Raw genomic sequence first — 26016 nt, 5'->3', positions numbered from 1 at the left:
AGATTGGATGCGGCCTTCTCTCTGGTGTCAAGAAACACTGACCTTGCGTTCGAGGACATGGGTATCCTCAGGGATCCCATGGACAAGAGGGCTGACTCCCTGCTGAAGAAAGCTTGGGATTCCACCCTAGCAAATCTAAAACCAGCTATGGCATCAAGAAATCTGGAGCACTGGTTAGAACAACTGAAAGCTCATATCGAGGCAGGTACACCTCCTAAGGATCTTTTGGAGACATTACCAGTGCTTATGAAAGCAGTTGGATATATAGCAGATGCTTCGGCGGAATCAATTAGGATGTCGGCCAGATCATCTGCTCTAATCAATTCAACGCGCAGAGCTCTTTGGGTCAAGACTTGGACCGGGGATACAGCCTCTAAGACCAAGTTATGTGGTTTACCCTTTGAAGGGGATTTGGTTTTTGGCCCAGGTCTTGAAGCCATTCTTGAGAGAACGGCCGACAAGAAGAAGGCCTTCCCCATTAAGAAAAAGGTGGTTCCTCAGGGCAACAAGAATTTTTGTCCTTTTCGGAAAACCTTAGACTCAAAGGAGACAGGATATAAAAGACCTTGGAGGTCTCAGAGAGGCAGGGGCAAGTCAGGGGTACTCTTTCGCCCCCCTACCCCAAATACAAAGAGCCAGTGACTGTCCCCCGTCTGTGGGAGCAAGGTTACAGACTTTCTTCCCACAGTGGCAGAGGATAACAGACAGTCCGTTTATCCTAAAAACTATAAGGGAGGGTTACGGACTAGAGTTTGCCCAACCCCCTCCAGTTCGGTTTTATATAACTCAGGCTCCCAGAGACCCAGAAAAGCTTACAGCAATGTCGGCAATTCTTCAGGAGTTAATTCAGCAGAAGGTGGTAGTAAATGTTCCCCCCAAAGAAGTGGAACAGGGGTGCTATTCGTACATCTTTCTGGTGAAGAAGCCTTCAGGCAAGTCCAGATTAATCCTGAACCTGAAGATTCTCAACAGAGCGGTCAGGTACAAGAAATTCAAGATGGATACGATCTTTTCGGTAAAGGGTCTCCTGACCCTAAACTGTTTTATGGTATCCATAGACCTGAGAGATGCATATCTCCATGTACCTATAGCCCCAGCATCACAAAAACACCTCAGATTTGCGACCAGAATAGAGGGGTCTGTCATTCATCTGCAATTCAGAGCTCTCCCTTTCGGGCTGTCATCCTCTCCGAGGATATTCACAAAGATTCTGGCAGAGGCCTTAGCCCCTCTCAGAATAGAGGGAATCTCGATTGTCCCATATCTAGACGATCTGCTAATATTTGCCAAAACAAGGCACATATTAGAGGGATCTACAAAGGACAAGGAGTCATTTGGAGAGCCTGGGGTGGTTAATAAACAAGGAAAAATCAAACATGATCCCATCACAGGCAATAACCTTTCTAGGTTACACTATCGATTCCATACAGGAGAAAATCTACCTCCCAGAGGAGAAGATAGTAAAACTTCAGAACGCGGTAAAAAAGGCCCAGACAAACCTGCCAATTTCTATCAGGGCAGCGATGTCTGTTTTGGGGCTCCTTACTGCAGCAATACCGGCAGTACAGTGGGCACGTTTGCACGCAAGGGAACTTCAACAGACAATTTTGAAAAATTGGTCCTATGGAGAGTCCCTAGAAAAAATTTTAACAATATCCCCCCGAGTTCAGAGGAAGCTTTGGTGGTGGAGGAGTCACTCCAATCTGGACAAGGGCCTGCTCTGGTGTTTTCCACAGGAGAGGAGATTAACAACAGATGCGAGTTCCTGGGGTTGGGGCGCCCACCTGGAAGGACAGATGGCTCAGGGGAATTGGACAAACAGGGAGGCCAGGAGATCCTCCAATTGGAGGGAGCTAAGGGCTATTCTCCTAGGACTATGGGCTTTCGAGAAAATAGTCCGGGGTCACCATGTTCAGGTGCTATCAGACAATGCCACAGCAGTGGCATATGTGACAAGACGGGGCACGAGAAGCAAGGTCTTGCTAGCCTTGTCAGTTCAGATGCTATCCTGGGCGGAAGACAACGTAAAGTCCCTAACAGCTGTACACCTAAAAGGAGAGCTGAATCTAGTAGCAGACTTTCTAAGCAGAGAAAGGATACTAGAGGCAGAGTGGAGTCTGAACAAGGAGGTATTCCAGGAATTAACAGAGAAATGGGGAACTCCTCAGTCCTGTTCGCATCCCACAAGAATTCAAAGGTGAAGGCCTATTACTCACTAAACAGGCAAGATCAGGCAAAAGGATTGGATGCGCTGGCACAACCATTGAACTTCCACTTGTGCTACGCCTTTCCCCCCTTTCAAATGACCCCTTTGGTGTTGAAAAAGCTACAACGAGAGTCCACAAGGATGATCCTAGTGGCTCCTTTTTGGCCCAAGAGGCCCTGGTTTGCAACCATACAGAGGATGGCAGTGGAACCACATTGGGTTCTCCCACTTCGAAAGGATCTATTATCCCAGGGACCCCTTCAGCATCCAAATATCAACCAGCTCAGGCTGACGGGTTGGTTACTGAGGAGCAGCTTCTAAAAAGAAGGGGCTTCTCAGATAAGCTGCTGTCAACCCTGTTAAGTATCCGAAAGAAGGTTACCAGGGGTATTTATTTTAAGACATGGAAGCGGTTTAATTCCTGGTGCATGACTAAAAAATGTTCACCACAGGAATTGCCCTCGGTACTCTATGAACAACTGAGGCCATGGTGGAAGTGTCCAGGCTTTAAAGAAAAAACTGACTGCAGTGTTTCCTGGGAAAAGTGGGTGGTGCTGCGCTCTCTCCAGGTGCTGTCCTGAAAGACTCGTAGAAATACCGTTACCGGTAAGTCTAACTAGGGTTTTCTTCACTGATTACACAGCTCATCACCACTTTTAATCACAGGACTACTATAGTCCTGTTGGCCTTATGCATGAGGAAATAACAGAGAAAACGTGCAGCGTGACCACATAAACGTAATATTTTACATGAAGTGACACAATCAAAGCATATATGTTCCAATCCAGTGCTACATTCAAAACTTTATTGTGAAAGTCCTTTCTTCCAAACGAAGCACCAAGTGTTAGTCAAAAAATGTAATATAAATCCTGTGAGTGCTTCACAAAGTAATACACAAAAAACCTGCAAAAATTCCCATGTTCCAAATGAACCACCAAGTGTTACAATCCAAATATATAATATGGATCCTAAGTGTGTTTCACAATGTAATGCACACAATATATAATTATAAAAAGATAATCCTTAGTACCCTGTGTGGTTTTTTTTTTTTTTTTTTTTTCTCCAATCCACAGAATAATTTGTGAACACCTCAGACAAATTTAAGTATAGAGAAAGTCCATCGTAAATATGATCTTCACAACGTGAATCCCACCAACAACATAAGTAATGTGCATGCTTATCAAATAGTGCACTTCTATATTCGTTATTGTGAGGCCTCCGATGATGTCCCTTTGGACGAAACCTGTTGGGCCGAGAATGTACATACACTATATTACCAAAAGTATTGGGACACCTGCCTTTACACGCACATGAACTTTAGTGGCATCCCAGTCTTAGTCCGTAGGGTTCAATATTGAGTTGACCCACCCTTTGCAGCTATAACAGCTTCAACTCTTCTGGGATTTAGGAGAAGGTCTACGGGAATGTTTGACCATTCTTTCAGAAGTGCATTTGTGAGGTTAGGTAGGATGTGGACGAGAAGGCTTGGTTCTCATTCTCCACTCAAATTCTTCCCAAAGGTGTTCTATTGGGTTGAGGTCAGGACTCTGTTCAGACCAGTGAAGTTCCTCCTCCCCAAACTCACTCATCCATGTCTTTATGGACCTTGCTTTGCTATGCCTGTACATTTCCCCATGATTTATCCCTCAAAAAATTCTACAGTACAGAGAAGGCCAGTTGATCCTGCCAGAAACTCTAGTGTACTACTAATTTCCTGGGCATGACTGACATTTCTTAGGATTTCAGTGCAGCAGAGGCACTCTTTTGTCTTATCAACTGGGATATTTTGAACTTGCTAGATTTCTAGCAGATGAACAAGTGTTTTTCTGTACTTGCAGCGTTTTTAAATACACAGGAAACGGTCAAGTAAGGCATAGATGTACTACAGTCTGCAAATACCCAACTCTGCTCCAGTATTGCGACATCAATTAGCTTCCTTGCTGGAGCCAAGCTCTCCCCGCTTCTGCTGCTATTTGGCTGCCCTGATTGACCAGCGTGTGATGGCGTAACTCTAAAAGTTAATGCAACCCAGCACATGGTGGAATTGGTGTACTAAGCTGTCCACATACAACACTGTGGTGTTGATTTACTAAAGGCAAATCCACTCTGCACTACAAGTCCACTTGGAAGTGCAGCCGCTGTAAATCTGAGGGGAAGCTCTTCTGATTTTATCATCCAATTATGTACAAGCAGAAATGCTGTTTTTGATTTTCCTTGCATGTCCCCCTCAGATCTACAGCAACTGGACATGCAGTGCACTTGTAGTGCAAAGTGGATTTGCCTTTAGTAAATAAACCCCTATGTACAGTGTAAAGAAAATCTGAAGAGGATGGTAAGGATGCCTTTTATTGCAAAAGATACCTAGTATGTCTCTTCTGTAATAAAATACCTTCCTGGTTGCAAATAGTTTTTATTAAGGTTACACCTCCGCTTTAACAGATGACACAAGTGGTTCCCTATGATGTTGGCTACACAAGTATGTAGCAGTAGTCAATCATATGCAATTGGAGCATTTTGCGTTTTATATATATATATATTTTTTTTTTTTATACGATTATTCACTACTACATGTGAGGCATGCAAACACCATCAAATACATTCTGTAGTTATAATGGAGTTATGTAACAGGTATTGTAGAGCTGGGCACATTTTTTTATGTTTTTGAAGGGAGTTTTTTTTATTGTACCTTTGACTTGACATCACTAACTGTAGCCACAGGTTGAATCTGCTGGAGAGAGTTTGTTCAGATGCAGTCACCACAATTCTGCACAAGATGATCGAGCAGAGAATGGAGAAGAGATGCCGTGGAGACTACGAGAGATCCTTTCTTACTGAATTCTTAGAGGTAATGTTGAGATACCCAACCTAAAGTGAGCCTGTGCTTTATGCTTGTAGGGCAAAGCCCCCGCAACACATTTATCCTAGTGCTTCTGTTTGCCTGCTGGAACATAAAACTAAAGCCCTGTGGGTAAAGGATTTGAATCAAAATGCAGCAATCAATTTGGGACACTTATGAGATCATTTAGAATTCAGTGCAGGTGCAGCTGACCTGCTTTAGCATGCCATAGTTTTGTATGGGGAGAGAAGCCGTTCTAAAGCAAACAAAAGCCTATCAACACTGACCCTAATTGGGATTGACCTGGTTGGAGCTTACACAGGTTTAAGGACTCTCTTCCTCCGCTATGTAACAGCTTTTGGTACTGGCTATTGTCTGCTCAGTCAGTATTGCTTTGTGAGGGGAAGACGAGAGATGTATTTGCACTTACCTAGAAATACTTGATATTTCCATTCTCTCCAGCAGTTGAATGAAATAGAGTGATTGAAGGAAAGGAGAGTATAAGCATTAGTGGAATAAAGGGAATGGCAATTAAGCGCTACTAGGCAGGAAACCAAGGGTGTATGGTTGTGATAGATACACACGCATTTAAACAGTACTTAGTTTCCATTGGATCCTTTTTCATGTGTGTGCATTATTGAAACTGAACACGCTGTGGAAGAACAGCGGAATTGTGTAACCACATACCCCAGAAATTTAGGCTTATCTGCTGCACGAAGGTCAAGGAATAATATGAGAAATATTTATGTACATTACTGCGCAAAAGTTTTAGGCAGGTGTGAAGAAATGCTGTAAATTAAGGTGTATGTATATGTGTGTGTGTGTGTGTGTGTGTGTGTGTGTGTGTGTATATATATATAATTTATTACATTTTTTTTTTTTCTTGGTTACCAAGTGATTACAAATATGACTGGTATACAGGAATGAATCTGAACACGTACCTAGCAAAGGGCTTTGTAGAAACTGTGAATTATCAATAGGCATTAAACTGTAAATGAATGGTTTGCCAGACATTTTGCTGCTTGATTCACACGCCTATTAATCTGCCTGATGAACGTAACCTAACAATTTTTTAAATTAATGTTATAATTATTTTAGAATACATAGTCCAGTTAAAATACTGAATTGGTTTGGCATTGGTTACCTGACACTGTATGTAAGGAAGCTTGACTGTGTATTTGTACAAGCTCCTAGGAGGGTGATGTAAATTATAACCACCTGTTTTGGCAGTGGATAGAGAAGGTGATTGGCTGGCTCAGTAAGGTCTTCCTTCAGGATGAGACATCTCAAGTCTCCAAACTTAAAGCTATGAGTACCCTGAAACGGTGGCGTTGTCATGTTCAGCGATTCTTCTACCGCCTGTACGCTAGCATGCGCATTGATGAACTCTTCTGCATTATCCGAGGTAAGTACACAGCTTGAACATGAACTGTTTATTGAAACACAGGTACACAGGTAACACTTGGGCCAATCAGCCCCCCCCCCCCCCCCCTTGCATTCAGGGTGGAGTAGACTGTTCAATCAGCAGGGAGAGCTGTTGAAGGAATGCCCTTCTCCCTCCTCATAGCAAACGCACAAGGCAGACAGACACAATGGTATACAGCCACACCCCAAACTATAATATATGTATATAATATACTCTCTCTATATCTATATCTATATATCTCTATCACACACCATTCCAGTGTGGTTGTACGGTGAGTCCAATTAGTACAGATCAGAGTGGGGTTCTCGGTCACCCTGTGCCCCTGATAGACACAGGGTAACTTAGACATAGGAGGTGCATGGGGAGCTGAAACAAGGGTTTCCCAACCTCTCGTTTCACAGGCCCCCGGCACAAAGTTACTCCCTTCACACTAATGTACTGCAAAAAAACGATTTTCAGTAAAGAGCCATAGGCTGAAATTTCCTCCTACAATGGTTTCCTAGCTGGCATGCTGATCCGGTGGCCTCACTGCATATATAACTTCACCTGGCTGCATGCTCTTTCTAAAACAAAGGGACTCGGAAAGCAGATTTCTAGTAAAGTCAGTGTTGTATGCCAAAGGTAATATTTTAAGCAACTGTAATCAATGGAAACCCACCCACCTGGGTGAAGAGAATACTGCTAGCCCAAAATATGATTCATTTGGATATGTGAGGTATTCTTCGCATGAATCCCTGACTCTTTAAACTTGGTTATTATATATATATATGCCCCTGCAAACGGAGTACCTGTAGAAATAAACTACATTGGATTTGAACTTGTACAATCAAGTGGAGATATAATATATATAATTTATAATATTGAACGAGTTCCCATCGGTGTCACCTGTGATTTGAATGTTATTTACCATCTAAGGCCACTTATGGGTACGTCTGTGCTCCCTTTCCCTTTTGTCTCACATTTAGTCTGTGTGGCTTTCCATGGGATAGTGTGGGCCCGTTCTATACTCCTTGGACAGATTTTCACCTGTAAACTACCCCGCCTAATATGTTTTTAATTGACTCTGGTCATGCACGATATTTCAGTTTGAATATGTCTTCATCTCCCTGAGGAAGATCAGAACAATATACGATCGAAACGCGTTATTGCTATTCTCTGAGCAATAGCATTTAGTGTAAAACTTTTTTGCTATTTGCATTTGTAACATTGACCTCTCATGTTTGGATACCATGCATACCAGAGCTCATGTAGTTTTTAATTCGTGTTTTTTTTTTTTTTTTTTTTGTTTTTTTACCATATATCTGTATGGAATAAATAACTTTTTTTGATATATTCTATTCAGTCTAATTATTTTTTTTCTAGCTGCCTATAGGCCATTGGGAGCAATTTTTAAAATTAATCTTTTAAGCAACAGACTGCTTATAAGTTTACTTCAAGCTCTGTGAGCCGGACATCAAAGAAACTTTATATTTTGGGAGAGGGTAACAGGGGTGGCCTATATACTGTATGTCTCCTGTGACAGGTTATCTTAACTTTTTTTTTTTTTCTATTATATTCAGATTTTCCTGACTCTAAACCAGCCATCAAGGATTTAAAGTACTGTCTGGAGCGGACCAATCAGAGGCAGGAACTACTTTCAAGCCTGAAATCTGCTCTAGAGACCAGGTTGCTGCATCCCGGTGAGAATTCTGTTTCTATCTTGATGTTAAAGCGGTTTTGAATGCAGTAAGATAAAAAACCTTTTGCATACAGCTTCCCCTGCAGCGCCCCCCCCCCCCCCAAATACATACCTGAACCCGATCTCGATCCAGCAATGTGCACGGGAGCCGAGGCTGTCTCCGTTCTCTCGCTCCTCATTGGCTCAGATACAGCAGCAGGTGCCATTGGCTCACATTGCTGTCAGAGCCAGTGATGAGTGAGCTGGGGCTGAGCCCCGCTCTGTGTCTCTTATGGACTGACAGAACAGGGCTCAAGAGCGAGCACGCACAAGTGCCTGCATAGCAAGTGGCTTGCTATGGGGACACTCAGCGGGAGAGAGGAGCCAGGAGCACTGGCAGGTGACTCAAGAGGGGAATTTGGGCTACTCTGCAAAACCATTACACAGACCAGGTACAGCGGGTAAAATAAGTATTGAACACATCACCATTTTTCTAGGTAAATGTATTTCTAAAGGTGCTGTTGACATGACACTTTCACCACATGTCAGTAACAACCCATGCAATCCATACATACAAAGAAACCTAAACAAATACGTTCAGAGATTAAGTTATGTGTAATAAAATGGATTGACACAGGGAAAGTATTGAACACGCTAACTAAAATTTATTTTATACGTCGTACAAAATCCTTTGGTAATGATAGCTTCAAGATGCATCCTGTATGGAGAAACTAGTCACATGCATTGCTCAGGTGCAGTTTTGGCCCATTCTTCCACACAAACAGTCTTCAAATCTTGAAGGTTCCGTGGGTCTCTTCTATGAACTCTCATCTTTAGTTCTTTTCATAGATTTTTCATTGAATTCAAGTCAGGTGATTGGCTGGGCCATTCTAGCAACTTTATTTTCTTTCTTTGAAACCAATTGAGCGTTTCCTTGTGTTTGAGATCATTGTTTTGCTGAAATGTCCACCCTCGTTTCATCTTCATCCTGGTAGATGGCAGCAGATTTTTATCAAGGTCTTGGTACATTTTTTCATTCATCCTTCCTTCAATGATATGAAGTTTGCCAGTACCATTTGCTAAAAACAGCCCCACAGCATGATTTTCCCACCTCCAAACTTCACTGTTGGTATGGGGATGTTTTTTTTGGGGTGATGTGCAGTGCCATTTGACCTCCAAACATGGTGTGTATTATGGCATCCAAATAGTTAAATTTTGGTCTCATCTGACCAGACTACATGTGATTCCTGAAAATTAAGAATATCGTGCAAAAGTTCATTTATTTCACCAATGCAACTTAAAAGGTGAAAAACCCCAATTCCACAATCTCAGAAAATTTGAATATTACATGCAATCAATATTATACATAGAACAATATCGGACCTCTGAAAAGTATAAGCATGCATATGTACTTAGTTTGGGCCCCTTTTGCAGCAATTACTGCCTCAATGCAGTGTGGCATGGAAGCTATCAGCCTGTGGCACTGCTGAGGTGTTATGGAAGACCAGGATTCTTCAATAGCAGCCTTCAGCTCTTCTGCATTGTTCAGTTTCATGTTTCTCATCTTTCTCTTGGCAATGCCCCATAGATTCTCTATGGGGTTCATGTCACGCGAGTTTGCTGGCCAATCAGGCACAGTAATCCCACGGTAATTGAACCAGGTTTTGGTGCTTTTGGCAGTGTGGGCAGGTGCCAAGTCCTGCTGGAAAATGAAGTCAGCATCCCCATAGAGCTCATCTGTGGAAGGAAGCATGAAGTGCTCCAAAATCTCCTGGTAGACTGCTGCGTTGACCCTGGACTTAATGAAACACAGTGGACCAACACCAGCAGATGACATGGCTCCCCAAATCAACACAGACTGTAGAAACTTCACACTGGACTTTAAGCATCTTGCAGTGTTTGCCTCTCCATTTTTCCTCCATACTCTGGGTCCTTGGTTTCCAAACGAGATGCAAAATTTGCTCTCATCATAAATGATGACTTTGGACCACTGAGCAGCAGACCAGGTCTGTTTTTCTTTAGCCCAGGTAAGGCGCTTCTGACGTTGTTTGTTGTTCAGGAGTGGCTTGACAAGAGGAATTTGACATTTGAAGCCCATGTCCAGGATCCGTCTGTGTGTGGTGGCTCTTGATGCACTGACTCCAGCCTCAGTCCACTCCTTGTGAAAGTCCCCAACACTTTTGAATGGCCTTTTCCTGACAATCCTCTCCAGGCTGCGGTCATCCCTGCTGCTTGTGCACCTTTTTTCTTCCACACTTTAACCTTCCACATAACTTTCTATTAATGTGCTTTGATACAGCACTTTGGGAACATTCAACTTCTTTTGCAATTACTGTACCTTTTTGAGGCTTTCCCTCCTTTATGGAGGGTGTCAATGATAGTGTTCTGCACAACTGTCAGGTCAGCAGTCTTTCCCATGATTGTGATTCCTACTGAACCAGACCGAGAGACTATTTTAAGGCTCAGGAACCCTTTGCAGGTGTTATGGCTTAATTAGCTGAGTGAGCCTAGAATATTGCACCTTTTCACAATATTCTAATTTTCTGAGATTGTGGATTTGGGGTTTTCATGAGCTGTAAGCCATAATCATCAGAATTATGACAAATCAGGGCTTGAACTATCTTGCTCTGCATGTAATGAGTCTATCTCATATATTAGTTTTACCTTTTAAGTTGCATTAGTGAAATAAATGAACTTTTGCATGATATTCTAATTTTTCGAGTATCTCCTATATGTTCTCCCAGTATTTCACAGACTTCTCTAAACCTTCGGCAGCAAACTTTAAACGAGCTTCAGCAATGGAGTCTTGCGTGGTGAGCACGCACACAGGCCATGGCAGTTGAGTTCAGTTACTTATTGTTTTCTTTGAAACAATTGAACCTGCTAATTGCAGGTCTTTCTGAAGCTCTCCACAAGTGGTCCTTGGCTCTTGGACAACTCTTCTGATAATTCTTTATACTCCTCTGTCTGAAATCTTGTGAGGAGCACCTGGTCGTGGCCGGTTTTTGGTGAACTGTTCTTTCCACTTCCGGATTATGGCCCCAACAGTGCTCACTAGAACATTTTGAAGATTAGAAATCCTTCTGTAACCAATGCCATCAGTATGTTTTGCTACTATAAGTTTGAAAACGTCTTGAGAGAGCTCTTTTCTTTCACCCATCATGAGATTTTTCTTGTATGACACCTTGGTAATGAGACACCTTTTTATAGGCCATCAGTTGAGACTGAACCAGCTGATATTTGCACTGACAAGGGGCAGGATTGCTTTCTAATTGCTGAGTTCAGCTGGTGTCTTAGCTTTCCATGCCTTTACGCACCTCCCTTTCTTCATGTGTTCAATACTTTTTCCCTGTGTCATTCCAATTTATTACACACAACTTAATTACTGAACTTATTTGTTTTTGGTTTCTTTGTATGTATGGATTGCATGGGTTGTTAACGACATGTGGTAACATTTCATGTCAATAGCACCTTTTAGAAATATATTTACCTAGAAAAATGGTGACGTGTTCAATACTTATTTTACTTGCTGTAAGTATAACATGTCTGTTTTAAAGACAAAAAAAACGTTAATATTACTTATATTCATGTTCTGTATATTGGCTTATGTAGATGTGTGTGTGTGTGTATATATATATATATATATATATATATATATATATATATATATATATATATAAATAATATAATCAATTTGAATAGCAATGCTGCATTTGACCAATAAAGCCAATCAATATAGGCCCCAAATGTAGTTCTACACTTGCTTCAAAACAAGGCTTTGGACAGGCTTTGTTAAAGCTCTCTGAAACGCCAGTCAAAGCTCCTGTCACTAAAGAAAATGGTTAGCTTAGAGTCCTGTTTACACCTTGCTTTTGCTTGGTGGGGCTTCAAGCGAGCTTTGCCATAGACTTCTATGGAGGCTTTGAAGACGCTTTGAAGTACCACTAAAGCTACATGGGGTATAATTTTTGAAGCAAAAGCAAGGTGTAAACAGGACTTTGAGCTAACCCTTTTTATTATTATTTTTTTTTTTGTGATAGGAGCTTTGACTAGCGTTTAGAGAGCTTTAACAAAGCCTGTCCGAAGCCTTGTTTTGAAGGAAGTGTAAAATAGCCGTTAATGTGTGTTGAAGCCGAAGCAAGTGTAAATGAGCCCCCCTGAGTCTTATTATTGCCCTACTGTAATCCCATTCACAGAAGAGTGACTCTGTAGGCTATATTCTTTTTGCTTTGCACTCTTTTAATCTATCATTATGAACCTACTTTCAAGAGGGAGAACACATGGATGATGTTATCCACATGCTTAGGAAGTAAAGTGAAAGCTCTCCAACGGGGTTAAAAATACATTTAAAAGACAGAAACCTTGCAAGACAGCTGACCACACAACAGGAATGAGCTGCATGCAAATCTTTCATGGGAGTCACTGGTATTTGTCTTGTGCAGGTGTGAATACATCAGATATCATCACCCTATACATTTCTGCCATTAAAGCTCTGAGAGAGCTGGATCCCTCTATGGTGATTCTGGAGGTGGCCTGTGAGCCAATCAGGAAGTACTTGAGGTAATAATTCATTCCATACAGTCACTTTTTATAAATTGAAGATGTCTTTCAGACCTGTTGACTTGCTTTTGTGTTTAGTTTGTAAATGCACATCTAGATGGCAGTAACATTATTTCCTCATTCCCTATGCAGGCTGTGCTTCTTTCTGTGTACTTCTGCAGATGGTGTTTTTTATTTATCTTGTAAATCATAATGAATCCCTGCCCCTGCTCAGAATATTAAAATACAAGAGATTGTAACGTATTATGTAGTCTTCGCACTTCTGCAAAGATCCCTTCTACAATGGCATAGGATGGATCTAAAAATTATATGAAGCAGTCGTAAAACTCTTTTTAAAAAGTAAAACTCCTATTAAAACTTTGTCAAAATGAGTGTCAAGTAAATGTTATAAATTTTTTTTTTTTTTTTTTTCCTGTCCCAACAGAACACGTGAGGATACCGTGCGACAAATTGTTGCTGGTTTAACAGGAGACGCAGAAGGGGATTTGGCCAATGAGCTGTCTAAGGCTGATCCTGTGGTCCTAGAGAATGGTCAAGAGAGCGATGATGATGTTTCAGACCCAGAGGATTGGGTGCCAGACCCTGTGGATGCCGATCCTGGTATGCAGTAACCTATGTCTGAAACTTATTTCTGGCCCAAAACTCTGGCATGGAAATCTCAAGGTTGGATGAAGGTGGAGGGAAAAATTAGAACCTCTTTCAGACTTATATTTGTCCCAGCTCAGATGACTTCACCTCATTTCCTGTGAGCTGAAAAAGTAAATGGGATTCTAAGGGGATATAAAAATGCATTTTGGTTGGGATGACGGGTAATGCTTTTATTGTAAGTAAAAAATACTGTTAGATTTTTTTTTTCTGGGGTAGCGTGGAGGCAAAAAAGAAACGGTGCTCTAATAAATGACAAAACAAAAAAAAACATCAGTCAGGGGAAATGCTTCCCTACTATATTCAAAACTTAAACAATCTGTTTTTCAAAACCATTTCCTTCTTTCCACAACCCCAATTCCAAAAACGTTGGTAGGCTGTGTAAAATCTACATACAAAAAAAAGAATGCAATGATTTGTAATTCTTATAAACCCATATTTTGTTCACAATTGAATATAGAAAACATATCAAGTGTTTGAACTGAGAAAATATATCATTTAAAAGAGGTAGTAAAGAACTGGGTTTACTACCACTTTAAGGAAAAAATAAGATCATTTTGAAATTGATGTCAGCAACACATCTCAAGTTGGGAAAGGGCAACAAAAAGCTGGCATAGTGGTACTAACAAGGAAGGGCTGGAAGTACACTTTGCAACTAATTGGTTTAATTGGCAACAGGTCAGTAATATGGTTGGTTAGAAAAAATGGCATCTTAGACAGTCAGAGTTGTCTCAGAAGTAAAGATGGGCAGATGTTCACCAATCTGAAAAGCTGCATCTAAAAATCTTCATACAGTTTCAGAATATTGTTCCTCAACATAAAATTGCAAAGACTTTAAGTCCTCATGCACACGGACGTTTTTACAGCTGCTTTTTTGAGCTTTTTTTGCAGCTTAAAAAGGCCTGTCTATGTTAGTCTATGGCTTCATGCCCACCTAGGCATTTTTGAGCTGCAAGTGGCATAGGCGTTTTTAAGCTGTAAAAAAAACCCAGGACCAGTGGGTTCTGAAAGACGTTTTTCAGCTGTAAAAACGCTCTAACGCTGAAAAACGCTCAAAAACGTCATTCACCAACGTTTTTTAGCGTTTTTGATCCATTGAAAAAAAAAAAAAAATTTGAAAAAAAAAAAAAAACGATAACGCGGAAAAACGCTCAAAACCGCTATTGCAAAAACGCTGAAAAAAGCTAAAAAAAATCACTGCAAAGATACTGGTGTTTTCATAACGTTTTTTTAACAGCCTGTGTGCATGAGGGCTAAATATGACATCAGCTACCTACATAATCAAAAGATTCAGAGAATCTGGAGAAATCTCTGTGTGCAAGGGACAAGGCCAAAAAAATTTGATGCCTGTGATCTTCGTGACCTCAGATGACACTGCATTAAAAACCAGCGTGATTCTGTGATGGACATCACTACATGGGCTTAGGTATACTTTAAAAAATCACCAGCTGTGAACACAGTTCGCCATGCCATCCAAAATGCAAGGTATCATGCAAAGAAACAACCATATCTGAACATGATTCAGAAACACAGCTGTCTTCTCTGGGCCAAAGCTCATTTAAAATGGTCTATTGCAAAGTGGAAAACTGTTCTGTGGCCCGAAAAATTTAAATTTAACATTCTTTTTGGCAACGGTGAGTGCCACATTCACCGGACTAAAGAGGTGAGGGATCTTATGGCTTATCAGTGCTTAGTTCAGTGGTTCTCAACTCCGGTCCTCAGGACCCACTATCAGGCCAGAATTTAAGTATTACCCTGGGGAGATGCAGACTAGAATGCTGCAATCACTGAGCAGCAAATGATATCACCTGTGATGTATTTCAGTTATTCTGCAAACCTGGCTTGTTAGTGGGTCCCGAGGACAGGAGTTGAGAACCACTGGCTTAGTTCAAAAGCTACATCTGTGATAGCATGGGGATGCATTAGTGCGTATGAAATTGGCAACTTACACCATCAATGCTGTAAGATGCACTATATTACCAAAAGTATTGGGATACCTGCCTTTACACGCACATGAACTTTTAATGGCATCCAAGACTTAGTCCGTAGGGTTCAATATTGAGCTGGCCCACCCTTTACAGCTATAACAGCTTCAACTCTTCTGGGAAGGCTGTCCACAAGGTTTAGGAGTGTGTCTATGGGAATGTTTGACCATTCAAGCACATTTGTGGGGTCAGGCACTGATGTGGACAAGAAGGCCTGGCTTGCAATCTCCGCTCAAATTCATCCCAAAGGTGGTTAAAACAAACTATTAAACCTTAAAGAGGGGGTCCAGCCCCCCCTGGAAAAAAAAGTCAGTAGCTACAAATACTGCAGCTCAAATTCATCCCAAAGGTGTTCTATCGTGTTGAGCTCAGGACTCTTTGCACAACAGTCAAGTTCCTCCACCCCAAACTCGTCATCCATGTTTTTATGGATCTTGCTTTGTGCACTGGTCCAAATCATTTGGTGGAGGGGGGATTATGGTGTGGGATTGTTTTATAGGAGTTGGGCTTGGCCTCTTAGTTCCAGTGCAGGGAACTTTTAAGGCGTCAGCATACTAAGACATTTTGGACAATTTCATGCTCCCAACTTTGTGGGAACAGTTAGGGGATGGCCCCTTCCTGTTCCAACATGACTGCGCACCAGTGCACAAAGCTAGGTCCATAAAGACATGGATGAGTGAGTTTGGGGTGGCTAATAAAGTCTATATCCAGGTTTTAGAGCAGATTATGCTACCATCCAGACAATGGGGGTTATTTATAAAAGGCAAATCCACTTTGCACTACAAGTGCACTTGGAAGTGCAGTTGTTGTAGATCTGAGGGGGACATGCAAGGAAAATAAAAAAAACAGCATTTTTGCTTGCACATGATTGGATGATAAAATCAGCAGAGCTTCACCTCATTTCAGATCTTCCCCTCAGTGACTGCACTTCAAAGTGCACTTGTAGTGCAAAGTGGATTTGCCTTTTGTAAATAACCCCCAATGTGTCTTTCAGCGAAGGCCTTCCATATTTTAGCAGGACAATTTATAAATCGCACACTGCATGTATGACAATAGCATGTCTTCGTAGTAGAAGAGTGTGTGTGCTTAACCGGCCTGCCTGCAGGCCAGATCTTTCCCCAATTAAAAATATTTGGTGCATCTTGAACAAAAATAGGACAGACGACCCAGGACTGTTGCATAGTTAGAATCCTATATTGGGCAAGAATGGGACAACATTCCTCTCCAAAAACTCCAGTAACTGGTCTCAGTTCCCAGACATTTACAGAGTGTTGTTAAAAGAGAGGATGCTACACCGTATTAAACATGGCCCTGTCCCAACTTTTTTTTGGATGTGGTGTTTCCATCAATTTCAAAATTATCTTTTTTTTTTTTCTTAAAAGTGGTCAGTTTTCTTAGTTTAAACTTTTGATTTTTTTTTTAATATGAATAAAATAATGGGTTTATCAGATTTGTAAATCATTGTATTCTGTAGATTTTACACAGCGTCCCAACTTTTATGGAATTGGGGTTGTATAACAAATCAACGTTTTCTAGGCATTCGACACTCTTGAAAGCATTGGGTCTGTAGAGAACTTTGATTAGGTTATATGTCTGTTAGCCCCAGCTGCTGCCCTCATTCCTCTCGCTATGGTGTGTTCATGCTCTGCGATAGTCCTATATGTGCACACAACAAATGCTAAACAGAACATTACTGCTTATTTTGGATTGTCTTGCTCAGCAGAATTAGTATAAAAAAAGCTGTGATGGCTTTTTTAGCAATACTATCTACGTTCTTTTCTTCTAGGTAAAAGTGGCTCCAAGCGTCGTTCCTCAGACATCATCAGCCTTCTGGTCAGTATTTACGGCAGCAAAGAGCTTTTTATTAATGAATACAGAACCCTCCTTGCTGACAGACTGCTCCACCAGTTCAGCTACAGTTCTGAGAGGTAAATATATTGTGTTGTAGGAAGGGCAAGCTACTGATTATTCATTAGTAACCAGAGTTTTTTTTTTTTTTTTTTTTTTTTTTTTTTTTTTTTATAATTTACTGTTTTTTAATTTTTTTTCCCATTCATTAGTTCCTAACCACTCTTTCTACACTAACCCCACAAAAAGTGTACTAGCAGCTCACAAATTTCAATTACCATTAAAGATGTATGGCTTCTATCTCTTATTTTAGAGAAATTCGTAATGTAGAATTGCTGAAGCTGCGTTTTGGAGAGGCTCAGATGCATTACTGCGAGGTCATGCTAAAGGTAAGGATAATGTCTGTTTTATATAATGCTGGGACAGAGACTACTGTGCATTATGTGGAGACTATGTATTGTGCATAAATGAAATATCTAAGCTCACAGATGATGCGCACTTAAATCAAACAAACTATTAAACCTTAAAGAGGAGGTCCAGCACCCCCCCCATGAAAAAAAAAGTCAGTAGCTACAAATACTGCAGCTGCTGACTTTTAATGTTAGGGCACTTAGCTGTCCAGGGAGCCCGCGATGTCGGCATTGCAGCCGATCTTCGGATTGGCTGTCAGGTGAAGCCGCCACCATTCCTGGTGAGGGGAACCGGCTGTGAAGCCGAAAGCACACTGTGCTTTCTAGTTGGTGTGGCGGAGGAAGGAGAAGGGGGCCGGGCCCCATCTCCCGGAAGTGGGGAAGGGTACCGGTTTTCCCCACCATCCACAAATGTGGCACCGGGGGGGGGGGGGGGGGACGGATAAGAGGAAGTTCCACTTTTGAGTGGAACTCCACTTTAAGTTATGTAATTTATTTATCTTTCCTAATGGCTTGTACAGGAATCATGTAGGTTAATGCCTGCAGCTCCCGGCCCTTTAAGGGGTTTCTGATGCTGGGCATGGTTTATGGTTTTGTTGCCGTGATTGGTTTTCGCAGCGGTCACATAATTGGAAAGCTTAATCACAAGTAGCAATTGGGAGCATTTGTTTTACATTTTCGAATGCAAATATGTGGCTGCATATATCATATTTACTTGTTAAAAAAAAAATGAATAAAAAGTTTATTTCTGCACTCGCTTCCTGGTCTCTTGCCTAGGCAATCAATATCATACATCCCAGGAGTCTTCAGGAGAGGAGGAGGGGTTTTCTCAGCCAAGCACTCTTCTGCATGCTTTAGCTAAGGGCAGGTAGATTCCAGGAAGTAAATGCTATATGAATAATTTGCTCTTACTCAAGATGGCCATGGCCAGAAATGCTAGGGGGTTTTCAAACTGATTTCTCAACAAAATAAAGCATGGAGACATGGATGGATGAGGGAGTTTACTTTGAATATCGAAAATGAATTAAATGGCGTTTTTGGTTTGTGGTGCTCAGATGCAGTGAAAATTCACTTAAACATGCTTATAGTGCACTTCGCTGTCTGCAACAACTAAACCCTGTATAGCATTTTCCTCCACATCTAACCCCAGATTGTAAGGAAGGGTTCTAAATAGCAAATTGCAGCTGAGATCCTAAGTGGAAGAGCCTCAAATCTTGCTGCTACACATTTTGCAGAATTTGGGATCTCTAGCTTTCTAAAGATCCTGCAAAAACTTATAGTAATGCCTCACCTAGGTGAATAGGCCAAAGGTTGAGGCTTAAAGGAGTTGTAAAGGCAGAAGGTTTTTTTATCTTATCTTCTATGCATTAAGATAAAAAGACTTCTGTGGGCAGCAGCCTCCCTCAGCCCCCTTAACACTTACCTGAGCTCCCTCTCTGTCCAGTGATGTTAATGAATGTCTCAGCCATCCCAGATTCTCCTTCCTGATTGCCTGAGACACAGCAGTGGCGCCATTGTCTCCTGCTGTTGTCAAAGTCAGCTAGCCAATCGGGAGAGAGGGGGTGGGGCTGGGTCGGGGCTTCGTATCTGAATGGACACAGGGAGCGTGGATCGGCTTGGGTGCCCTCGTAGCCAGCTGCTTGTTGGGGCACTCAACAGAAGGGATGGGCCAGGCACACCGAAGAGGGACCTGAGAACAGAAGGTCCAGGCTGCTCTGTGCAAAACCACTGCAACAGAGCAGGTAAGTATAACATGTTTATTTTTATAGGAAATAACAAGACTTTACAATTTGTAGGATTTAAATCCTTTTTTTTTTTTTTTCTTTTTTTCATTCCATAAGCCTTGTGATTCTAAATGTGGGGTTACTATATAGGGCTTAGCTGTTGCAGACTGTGAGGTTTATTTTAAAGCTGCGGGTGTTTGCTCAAACCAGGGACATGGATCTATATAATTTTATCACAAAAAAGACCTAGATCCATATTCTGCCCTGATGAGTTGCATAAATGGTTAAATATTTTTATATATTTAGACTGTCTGTGATGAAAACATTTTTTTAATACACAGACCCAGGAGCAAAAAGAATACATTTGCATGGCTTGGCTATGAATCAAAAAATCTTAAAATGGGTAGCAAGGTTAGAAAGCAAGTCTGTGCTCCCCTAAATCTGCCTTTTGTTCAATTAATGTTGCTATTTATCAGGCTCACTTTAGCATATTTTGTCAGGACGGGTTCCCGCCCCCATTAGCTAGAATGGCTGGGGTTTTGCTTGCTTTTAAGTCCTGAACCAAGCAAGATGGAGAGAACACCTGTAAAGTACAAACCTGTGCTTTGTAAATGTACCAGTTTTTTCTTTTTTCAGCAGCTGTATGGCCACAGTTAAGCCATACTGCTATACTGCTACTTTATAGTCCCTCGGTTTCTCAGGCTGTGTGCTGCACTGGTAACTTTACAGCTTTTACAGTAGAAAATGTTTTTTTTTTTTTTTTTTTCAGGACATGGCAGATTCTCGCCGGATCAATACAAATATACGTGATGAGGAAGAAAAGCTCCCAGAGGAAGAACGGCCTCCATTTAACCTGGTTGCCGTTATCCTTTCAAGTGAGTTTTGGCCAGCCCTAAAGGAGGAGAAGCTCGAACTTCCAGAGCAGATTAAAGAAACCATGGATATGTTCACTAGGAGATATGAGAAGCTCAAGGTAAGACCCAAAGATAATTTATCACAGTACAGATTTGATAGCCTTTGTCATAACTTATAATAAAGTGTTTTGTTCCCCTTCCCAGGCAATGAGGACCCTAAACTGGAAGCACCACCTTGGGTTGGTGAGTCTGGATGTGGAGCTAGCTGACCGCACACTCTCTTACTCCGTGTCCCCTGTACATGCTGCCATCATACTAAACTTTCAGAATAAAAGTAAGTATGCATTCAGCACTGACTTGTTCCATGTTGAAACTTGCCGTTTTATTTAAATTGATAGATTGCAAAACTTTGTCTTATATTGAAAAAAAAATGGACAGCCCTTTCTCTGCTGCATCATTTGCAGACACTCTGTGTGCGCTGTACAATTTTGCTGGGAGGGCTGACTCCCATGGCTAGCTGCTTCTGCGAGACTGCTGCCAATTGATATGAATAGAAGGGTGCAGAAAATTGTAATTGTTCCTGTTGCTCTCAGGGAATCTCTAAGTTAAGGAAAGCAGAGCAGGGCTGATCTGCTTGCAGCTAATTGTGTGTACAGCAATGATTGGGAAAAGGCAACCACATTCAAACCCTCTGCTTTTAAATGAGCGTAGAAGGAAAATACTTTTTTGTGACTTATGGTCGTACACTGGACACCCACTGTGGAAATGTCTGCATCCAGGGACCATCATCTGTCCTTAACAAACATGTATTTGCTGGCTGTGCGATTTACTTACGAACAGTGACACAGCTGCATCTCCGGTCAGCCTGTTGCTTTTGTACAGGATTCCTGGCCACAGCTCTCTGGAACCACCTGCAATTCCAGCTGCAAGAATTGCCTGTCTGATCAAAGTAGCCTGTGCAAATGAGGCCCTAATCTTGGCGCACACATGCTTATCCCAAGTTAAATGCCACTTGATTTTCTATCTAGGTACCTGGACCTTAGAAGAGCTCAGTGAGGTGTTGAAGGTACCTGTTGCTTCCCTGCGGAGGAAAATGACCTTCTGGCTCCAGCAAGGTGTTCTCCGTGAAGACCCTCAAGGAACATTCATGGTTATTGAGGAGGAGCAGAAAGACCAGGCGGAGAAAGTGGTCTTGATAGATAGTGATGAAGAAGGGGACTCGGCGATGGCTTCACAGGCTGATCAGAAGGAGGAGGAACTGCAGGTGAGAAAAGTTTGGGAATTATGTTTAGAGGGCGTACTGGAGGGAAAAGCCTCTCATGTGGTCTTGAGCTTTAACAAAAGGAAACGCAGAAAGAAACAAACCTAGGAGCCTGATGGATTACATATGTGAGGGTACCTCCATCAGTAAAAAAAACAAAATTACCCATGGCTGTGCAGAAACATTTTTATCTCCTCACTATTTGTTATGAAAAAATTGCCTCAAAATACAGCTTACCAAACAACTGTCCCTCTTCCCCCACATAAAATACCACATCCCCCACAAATAAGTTATCACACCACCCCCCCCCACACACACTCACTAACCACCCCACCCCTACAGCACTATGATGTATTAACCCGTTATTATCGCTTATCTCCCCCCAAATCATATAAAAGACCGCTATAGACTTCCCCTAAAAACTACCGGAGCTGGAACCAAACAACTGTGACCCACCCCTAAAAGATGGTACCCCTGACGCCTGCACCAAATAATCAAATGACAACCAATATAGTAATAGTAACCGATTTACCTGTATATAGGGCTCAGCACCTTTAAAGCCCCGTTGGGCGAATGCAGTAGCCCTATACCAGGTGGGTCAATCTTGCTGTGTTATGGTCTCTGAATAGATGGTTCCTAAATGAACCGTTATTGGTCCCACCTGGATGATAAACAACTGTTCTGATAATCCTATTGGTGGAAATATATAACAAGAGATCAGTTCATGGGTGTGGGTTAGATGGTAAATTCGCTGGTCATGCCACTAGAAATGCCGCATAAGTTATGCACAGGTGAATGATATATAGGAACAGTCCTATAGGTGGATACCCGTAGAACAAGGTCACAAGGAAGCATGGATGAGTGTATACATCCGATCGGTCCAGTAGATAAATGGATCCCGCTGATCCGGGTACTCTACTGCAACAGCCGATGTGATCGGCAATGTATATAAATGTACTCCCAGCTCTGTCTCCTCAAGTGATAACTGTCTGGTTAAATCCTCCAAAGGGTTGCAATCAACACGGTGGTTGTATAACAATGTAGGGGGGTGGGGGGGTAATTTATTTGTGGAGGATGTGGTATTTTATGTGAGGTAGGAGGGATGGTTGTTTGGTAAGCTGTATTTTGATAAGTATTTTGATAAATATTGAGGTGATAACCCATGGGTGTGCAGAAACATTTTTATTTTATATTTTTGTTTCTTGAGCATATGTCCCATAAAAAGGCCAGAAGGCAGCAAGGCACTTGGGCTGCTTATCAGGTATGGAGTAAAATTTGAAGGCAATATAATCAAGAAGAAGCACCTCTAAGTGCAGCAGCCAAGATTTTTATTATAATAAAAAACAGATTAGAAATACAAAGGTGCTGAAAAGGAGCCTCCGTGGAATCAAACCCCTGGTGTGTGTCGCTGTTCTGTGGCGGCAGCAGCAATGTCCCCAATCCTAATAGCCAACCAGAGCAGCTTTGGATCCATGAGCTGGCAAGATGGCATCTGGCGACTTCCAGAACCAGCGTGGAGCGCAATCAGGAAGGTGACATCACACTGTAAGGGGCGGTCCAGTGACATCACTTCAGGGACACTGCTGTTGCTGACGGAGGACACACACGAAGCGGTTTGATTATGCTGATAGGTTCCTTTTCACCACATCTTGTGAATGTGGTGTGTTTTTTGTTTTTTTTTAACTTTTTTTTATTATAATAAACCACTTGGCTGCTGCACTTAGAGGTGCTTCCCCTTCATTATATACAGAATAGTTGTGGCACTAGTTCCTAGAAAATGATTAGTTTGCTACTTCAGTCCCACACAGGCAACAGTACATTAGAAAACAGGAGACTCATCCAATTTATTTTCTATTTATAAGGATGTTGGCTTTTTCAATCAAGGTGTAAATCCAATCATATGGCTAAAAGAAGCTGTATTTCATCTGCCAAAGTATTTGTAATTCTTTACAGATCTTGTGATTTTATGCATCTCTACCACACTGCACAGCCAGGCAGATTAACACCCTTATTTCCTGTTTTGTCAAAGCTACTTTTCATGTCACATGTCTGGCTGCTAATTGCGGGGTGACCTAGGCACCTGTGAAGCTGAACCAGGAAGTAGTAGAACTTTTTTATTCTGCCTGTAAAAAAAATCACAAGAGTGGCTAAATAAAATTACAAGTCCTTTAGCAGATTAAACAATAAGCATGTTTTTATTTGTGTTTTTTTTGTCTGGATGTTTGCTTTATGTGTATTTTGTATATCTGGATGGGATGTTGCTTGTGTTTGAGGTTTGTGCAGCGTTGTAGTCAGTACTTATTAGACATCAGATGTTTCTTGCGGCCAGTAAACAGCCACTCTTCTTCCTCTCTAGTTCAGAAATATTTATAAGTGTTAATCTTTGACACCTACTCTCCTCCACTGTGAAATATGGCTTTAAAAAAGCATTAACCTTTTTTGGCCATACTTCATTTTTGGGTTATGGGAGTTAACTTTACTTGTGCTCCTATGTAACCCATAATCAGTCAGCTGACGTCACTGGGCCACCCTGGAAGGATCCCAACAATATCGGGATTCAACCAGATGCCTGACCAGTAGCCAGCTCAGCCGCTGAGAGCCAGAGCCAGCTGCTCCTGCCCCCTACCCAGCCCGGTGCTACTGTGAGCCCTGGAGGGGCAAAGCAGAGAGCGGTAACTGACATTCATTGCTCTCTGCTCAGACCAGACTGAGAACTGATCAATTGACGGGTATGTAATTGCTCAGTTCTCTGGCTTAGAGCTGGTGAAGAACCGCTGCAGCAAGGAGGTAAGTATAGATGTGTTTTTACAACTATTCCCACATTTTTCCTTTAAGCTTACAAAATCAATAAACCATGTCATTTTACCAGGAGTCTCCAAATTGTGTGCATGTGACTGGTGCAAGTAACAGGATTGATCCTTTTATTTATGTATTTTTTTATTTCCTCCCTCCAATTTCCCTAGCTCTTCTGGACTTACATCCAGGCCATGCTGACCAACCTGGAGAGCTTGCCACTTGAGCGGATTCACAGTATGCTAAAGATGTTTGTGATGACTGGTCCTGTGGTGACAGAGATAGATATTCAGGAGCTCCAGGGCTATCTGCAGAAGAAAGTCAGTGACCAACAGCTTGTCTACTCTGGAGGGGTTTACAGGTTACCCAAAAACTCCAGCTAACGTTCAGACACCATGGTTGAGATGCACAGACTTTCTTCACCTTTCGTTTACCAGCATTTGAAAGTGGTCAAGGCCTGCAATCAGCACTGAGAATACCTGCGCAGATCTTGTGCTCTGTCTGGTTCAGAGTTTCCTTGTTTTCTGAATTTTGTGTAACTGGTTCTATAAAATTAATTTTTGGACTTCTAATTTACATTTGAAGTATTGGTTACTTTAGACTTTAAAAGTTTTAAGGGAAAATCTGAGCAGTCTCTGATAATGGGCCCCAGGGCGTAGAAATTAAAGCTTTACTCCGGGTTTTAGGTAAGTTTTAAATAGTTTGCTTTAGCCAAGCTGGTCCAAACTATTTGCTTCGCTAACAGATGCATGCAGCAGCTGTGCGACAGAGACCTTGAGTCATGCTCTCAGAACAAAATCAATTCGACGATTCACAGGAAGCTTTGTATTCTGTGTATGAATTTAGAGCTTCCTTTGATTAGCTAAGGTGGATGATTGACATTACAATCTCGAACTCAGCCAATCCGCGGGAGCTTTGTATTCAATCATAAAATACAAAGCTTTCTGTGAATGGCTGAGTAGCATTCAGCCCGCATTGATTTTGTCCTGGGAGTGGAAAAGGAAGTTTTCGTCCTGCTGCCGGAACACCGAGGCTACATACAGTTTATACAACGCTCACAGCCGCTGCATGTGTTAGTGAAGTAAATAGTTCATTTGGACCACCTTGGTCCAAACAACCTGTTTAAACTTCACTGGATATCAGCTTAAAAGCTGAACTCCAGGCAAATTTTCAGCACCAATGAATCTAGTTATGTAATTACAGTATGTTTACATATGGTATAGATATGTTTTTGAATCTGTCTTGGTATCATCCCCTGCACAGCAGCACTCAGACTAGAAGAGGAAAGGGCAGCAGCTGGATCCAGTCAGGCTTTGCTGCATGAACATTTGCTGACAGTAGGAGCAAGCAAAGCGATGACATTAGTTGCAGTTCTTTTTCTCTGTCCTGTCATTGGCTGAAAAAGGAGAGGTGTCCAAGGATGCAAAACATCAATAGCCATTTTCCCCAACGCCCATCAAATGTATGAGTACCATTTCTATGATTGGTTGAACTGTATTTTATTTATGAAGAATTATTCAAACCACTATTTTGAAGCCCATAAAGCATTGTATAGCTGCATTCTGGGACTGCTGAATAAAGATCTTATAGGAATAGTGCTTGGCTGTAGCTGTAAACAAGCCAGCACTGTCTTTAATATCTGCATTCATCACTCCTAGACTGGAGCTAAAAAAGGAAACTTGTCATGACAAAAAATATGGGCAATGCTATTGCTGACCACCTGAAAATTGTAATTGCATGGCTGTCTTTGGTTCAGTACTTTATTCATGGAGTTGTAATAATGGGTTTGATTTACTAAAACTGGAGAGTTC

The 26016-nt window shown here is 41.7% G+C and overlaps 1 protein-coding gene across 1 annotated transcript in view; it reads left to right on the top strand.

Annotated features, from left to right (window-relative positions):
* The window catches only part of ANAPC2 (anaphase promoting complex subunit 2), a 34343-nt gene extending 9566 nt beyond the window's left edge, over window positions 1-24777 (top strand). The window contains exons 3-13 of the mRNA XM_073599917.1: window positions 4919-5051; window positions 6273-6447; window positions 8028-8147; window positions 12568-12685; window positions 13110-13285; window positions 17102-17243; window positions 17477-17552; window positions 20067-20270; window positions 20356-20485; window positions 21180-21415; window positions 24376-24777. Of these exons, the coding sequence (XP_073456018.1) occupies window positions 4919-5051; window positions 6273-6447; window positions 8028-8147; window positions 12568-12685; window positions 13110-13285; window positions 17102-17243; window positions 17477-17552; window positions 20067-20270; window positions 20356-20485; window positions 21180-21415; window positions 24376-24588 (1723 nt within the window). The 3' untranslated portion in view covers window positions 24589-24777. The remainder of the gene's footprint in view (window positions 1-4918; window positions 5052-6272; window positions 6448-8027; window positions 8148-12567; window positions 12686-13109; window positions 13286-17101; window positions 17244-17476; window positions 17553-20066; window positions 20271-20355; window positions 20486-21179; window positions 21416-24375) is intronic.
* The last annotated feature ends 1239 nt before the right edge of the window (window positions 24778-26016 follow it).

Source organism: Aquarana catesbeiana, linkage group LG09 (assembly GCF_042186555.1).
Source record: "Aquarana catesbeiana isolate 2022-GZ linkage group LG09, ASM4218655v1, whole genome shotgun sequence".
Classification (NCBI taxonomy): Eukaryota; Metazoa; Chordata; class Amphibia; order Anura; family Ranidae; genus Aquarana; species Aquarana catesbeiana.
Note: the sequence above shows the minus strand (reverse complement) of the source record. Positions and strands in the feature narration are given on the sequence as shown.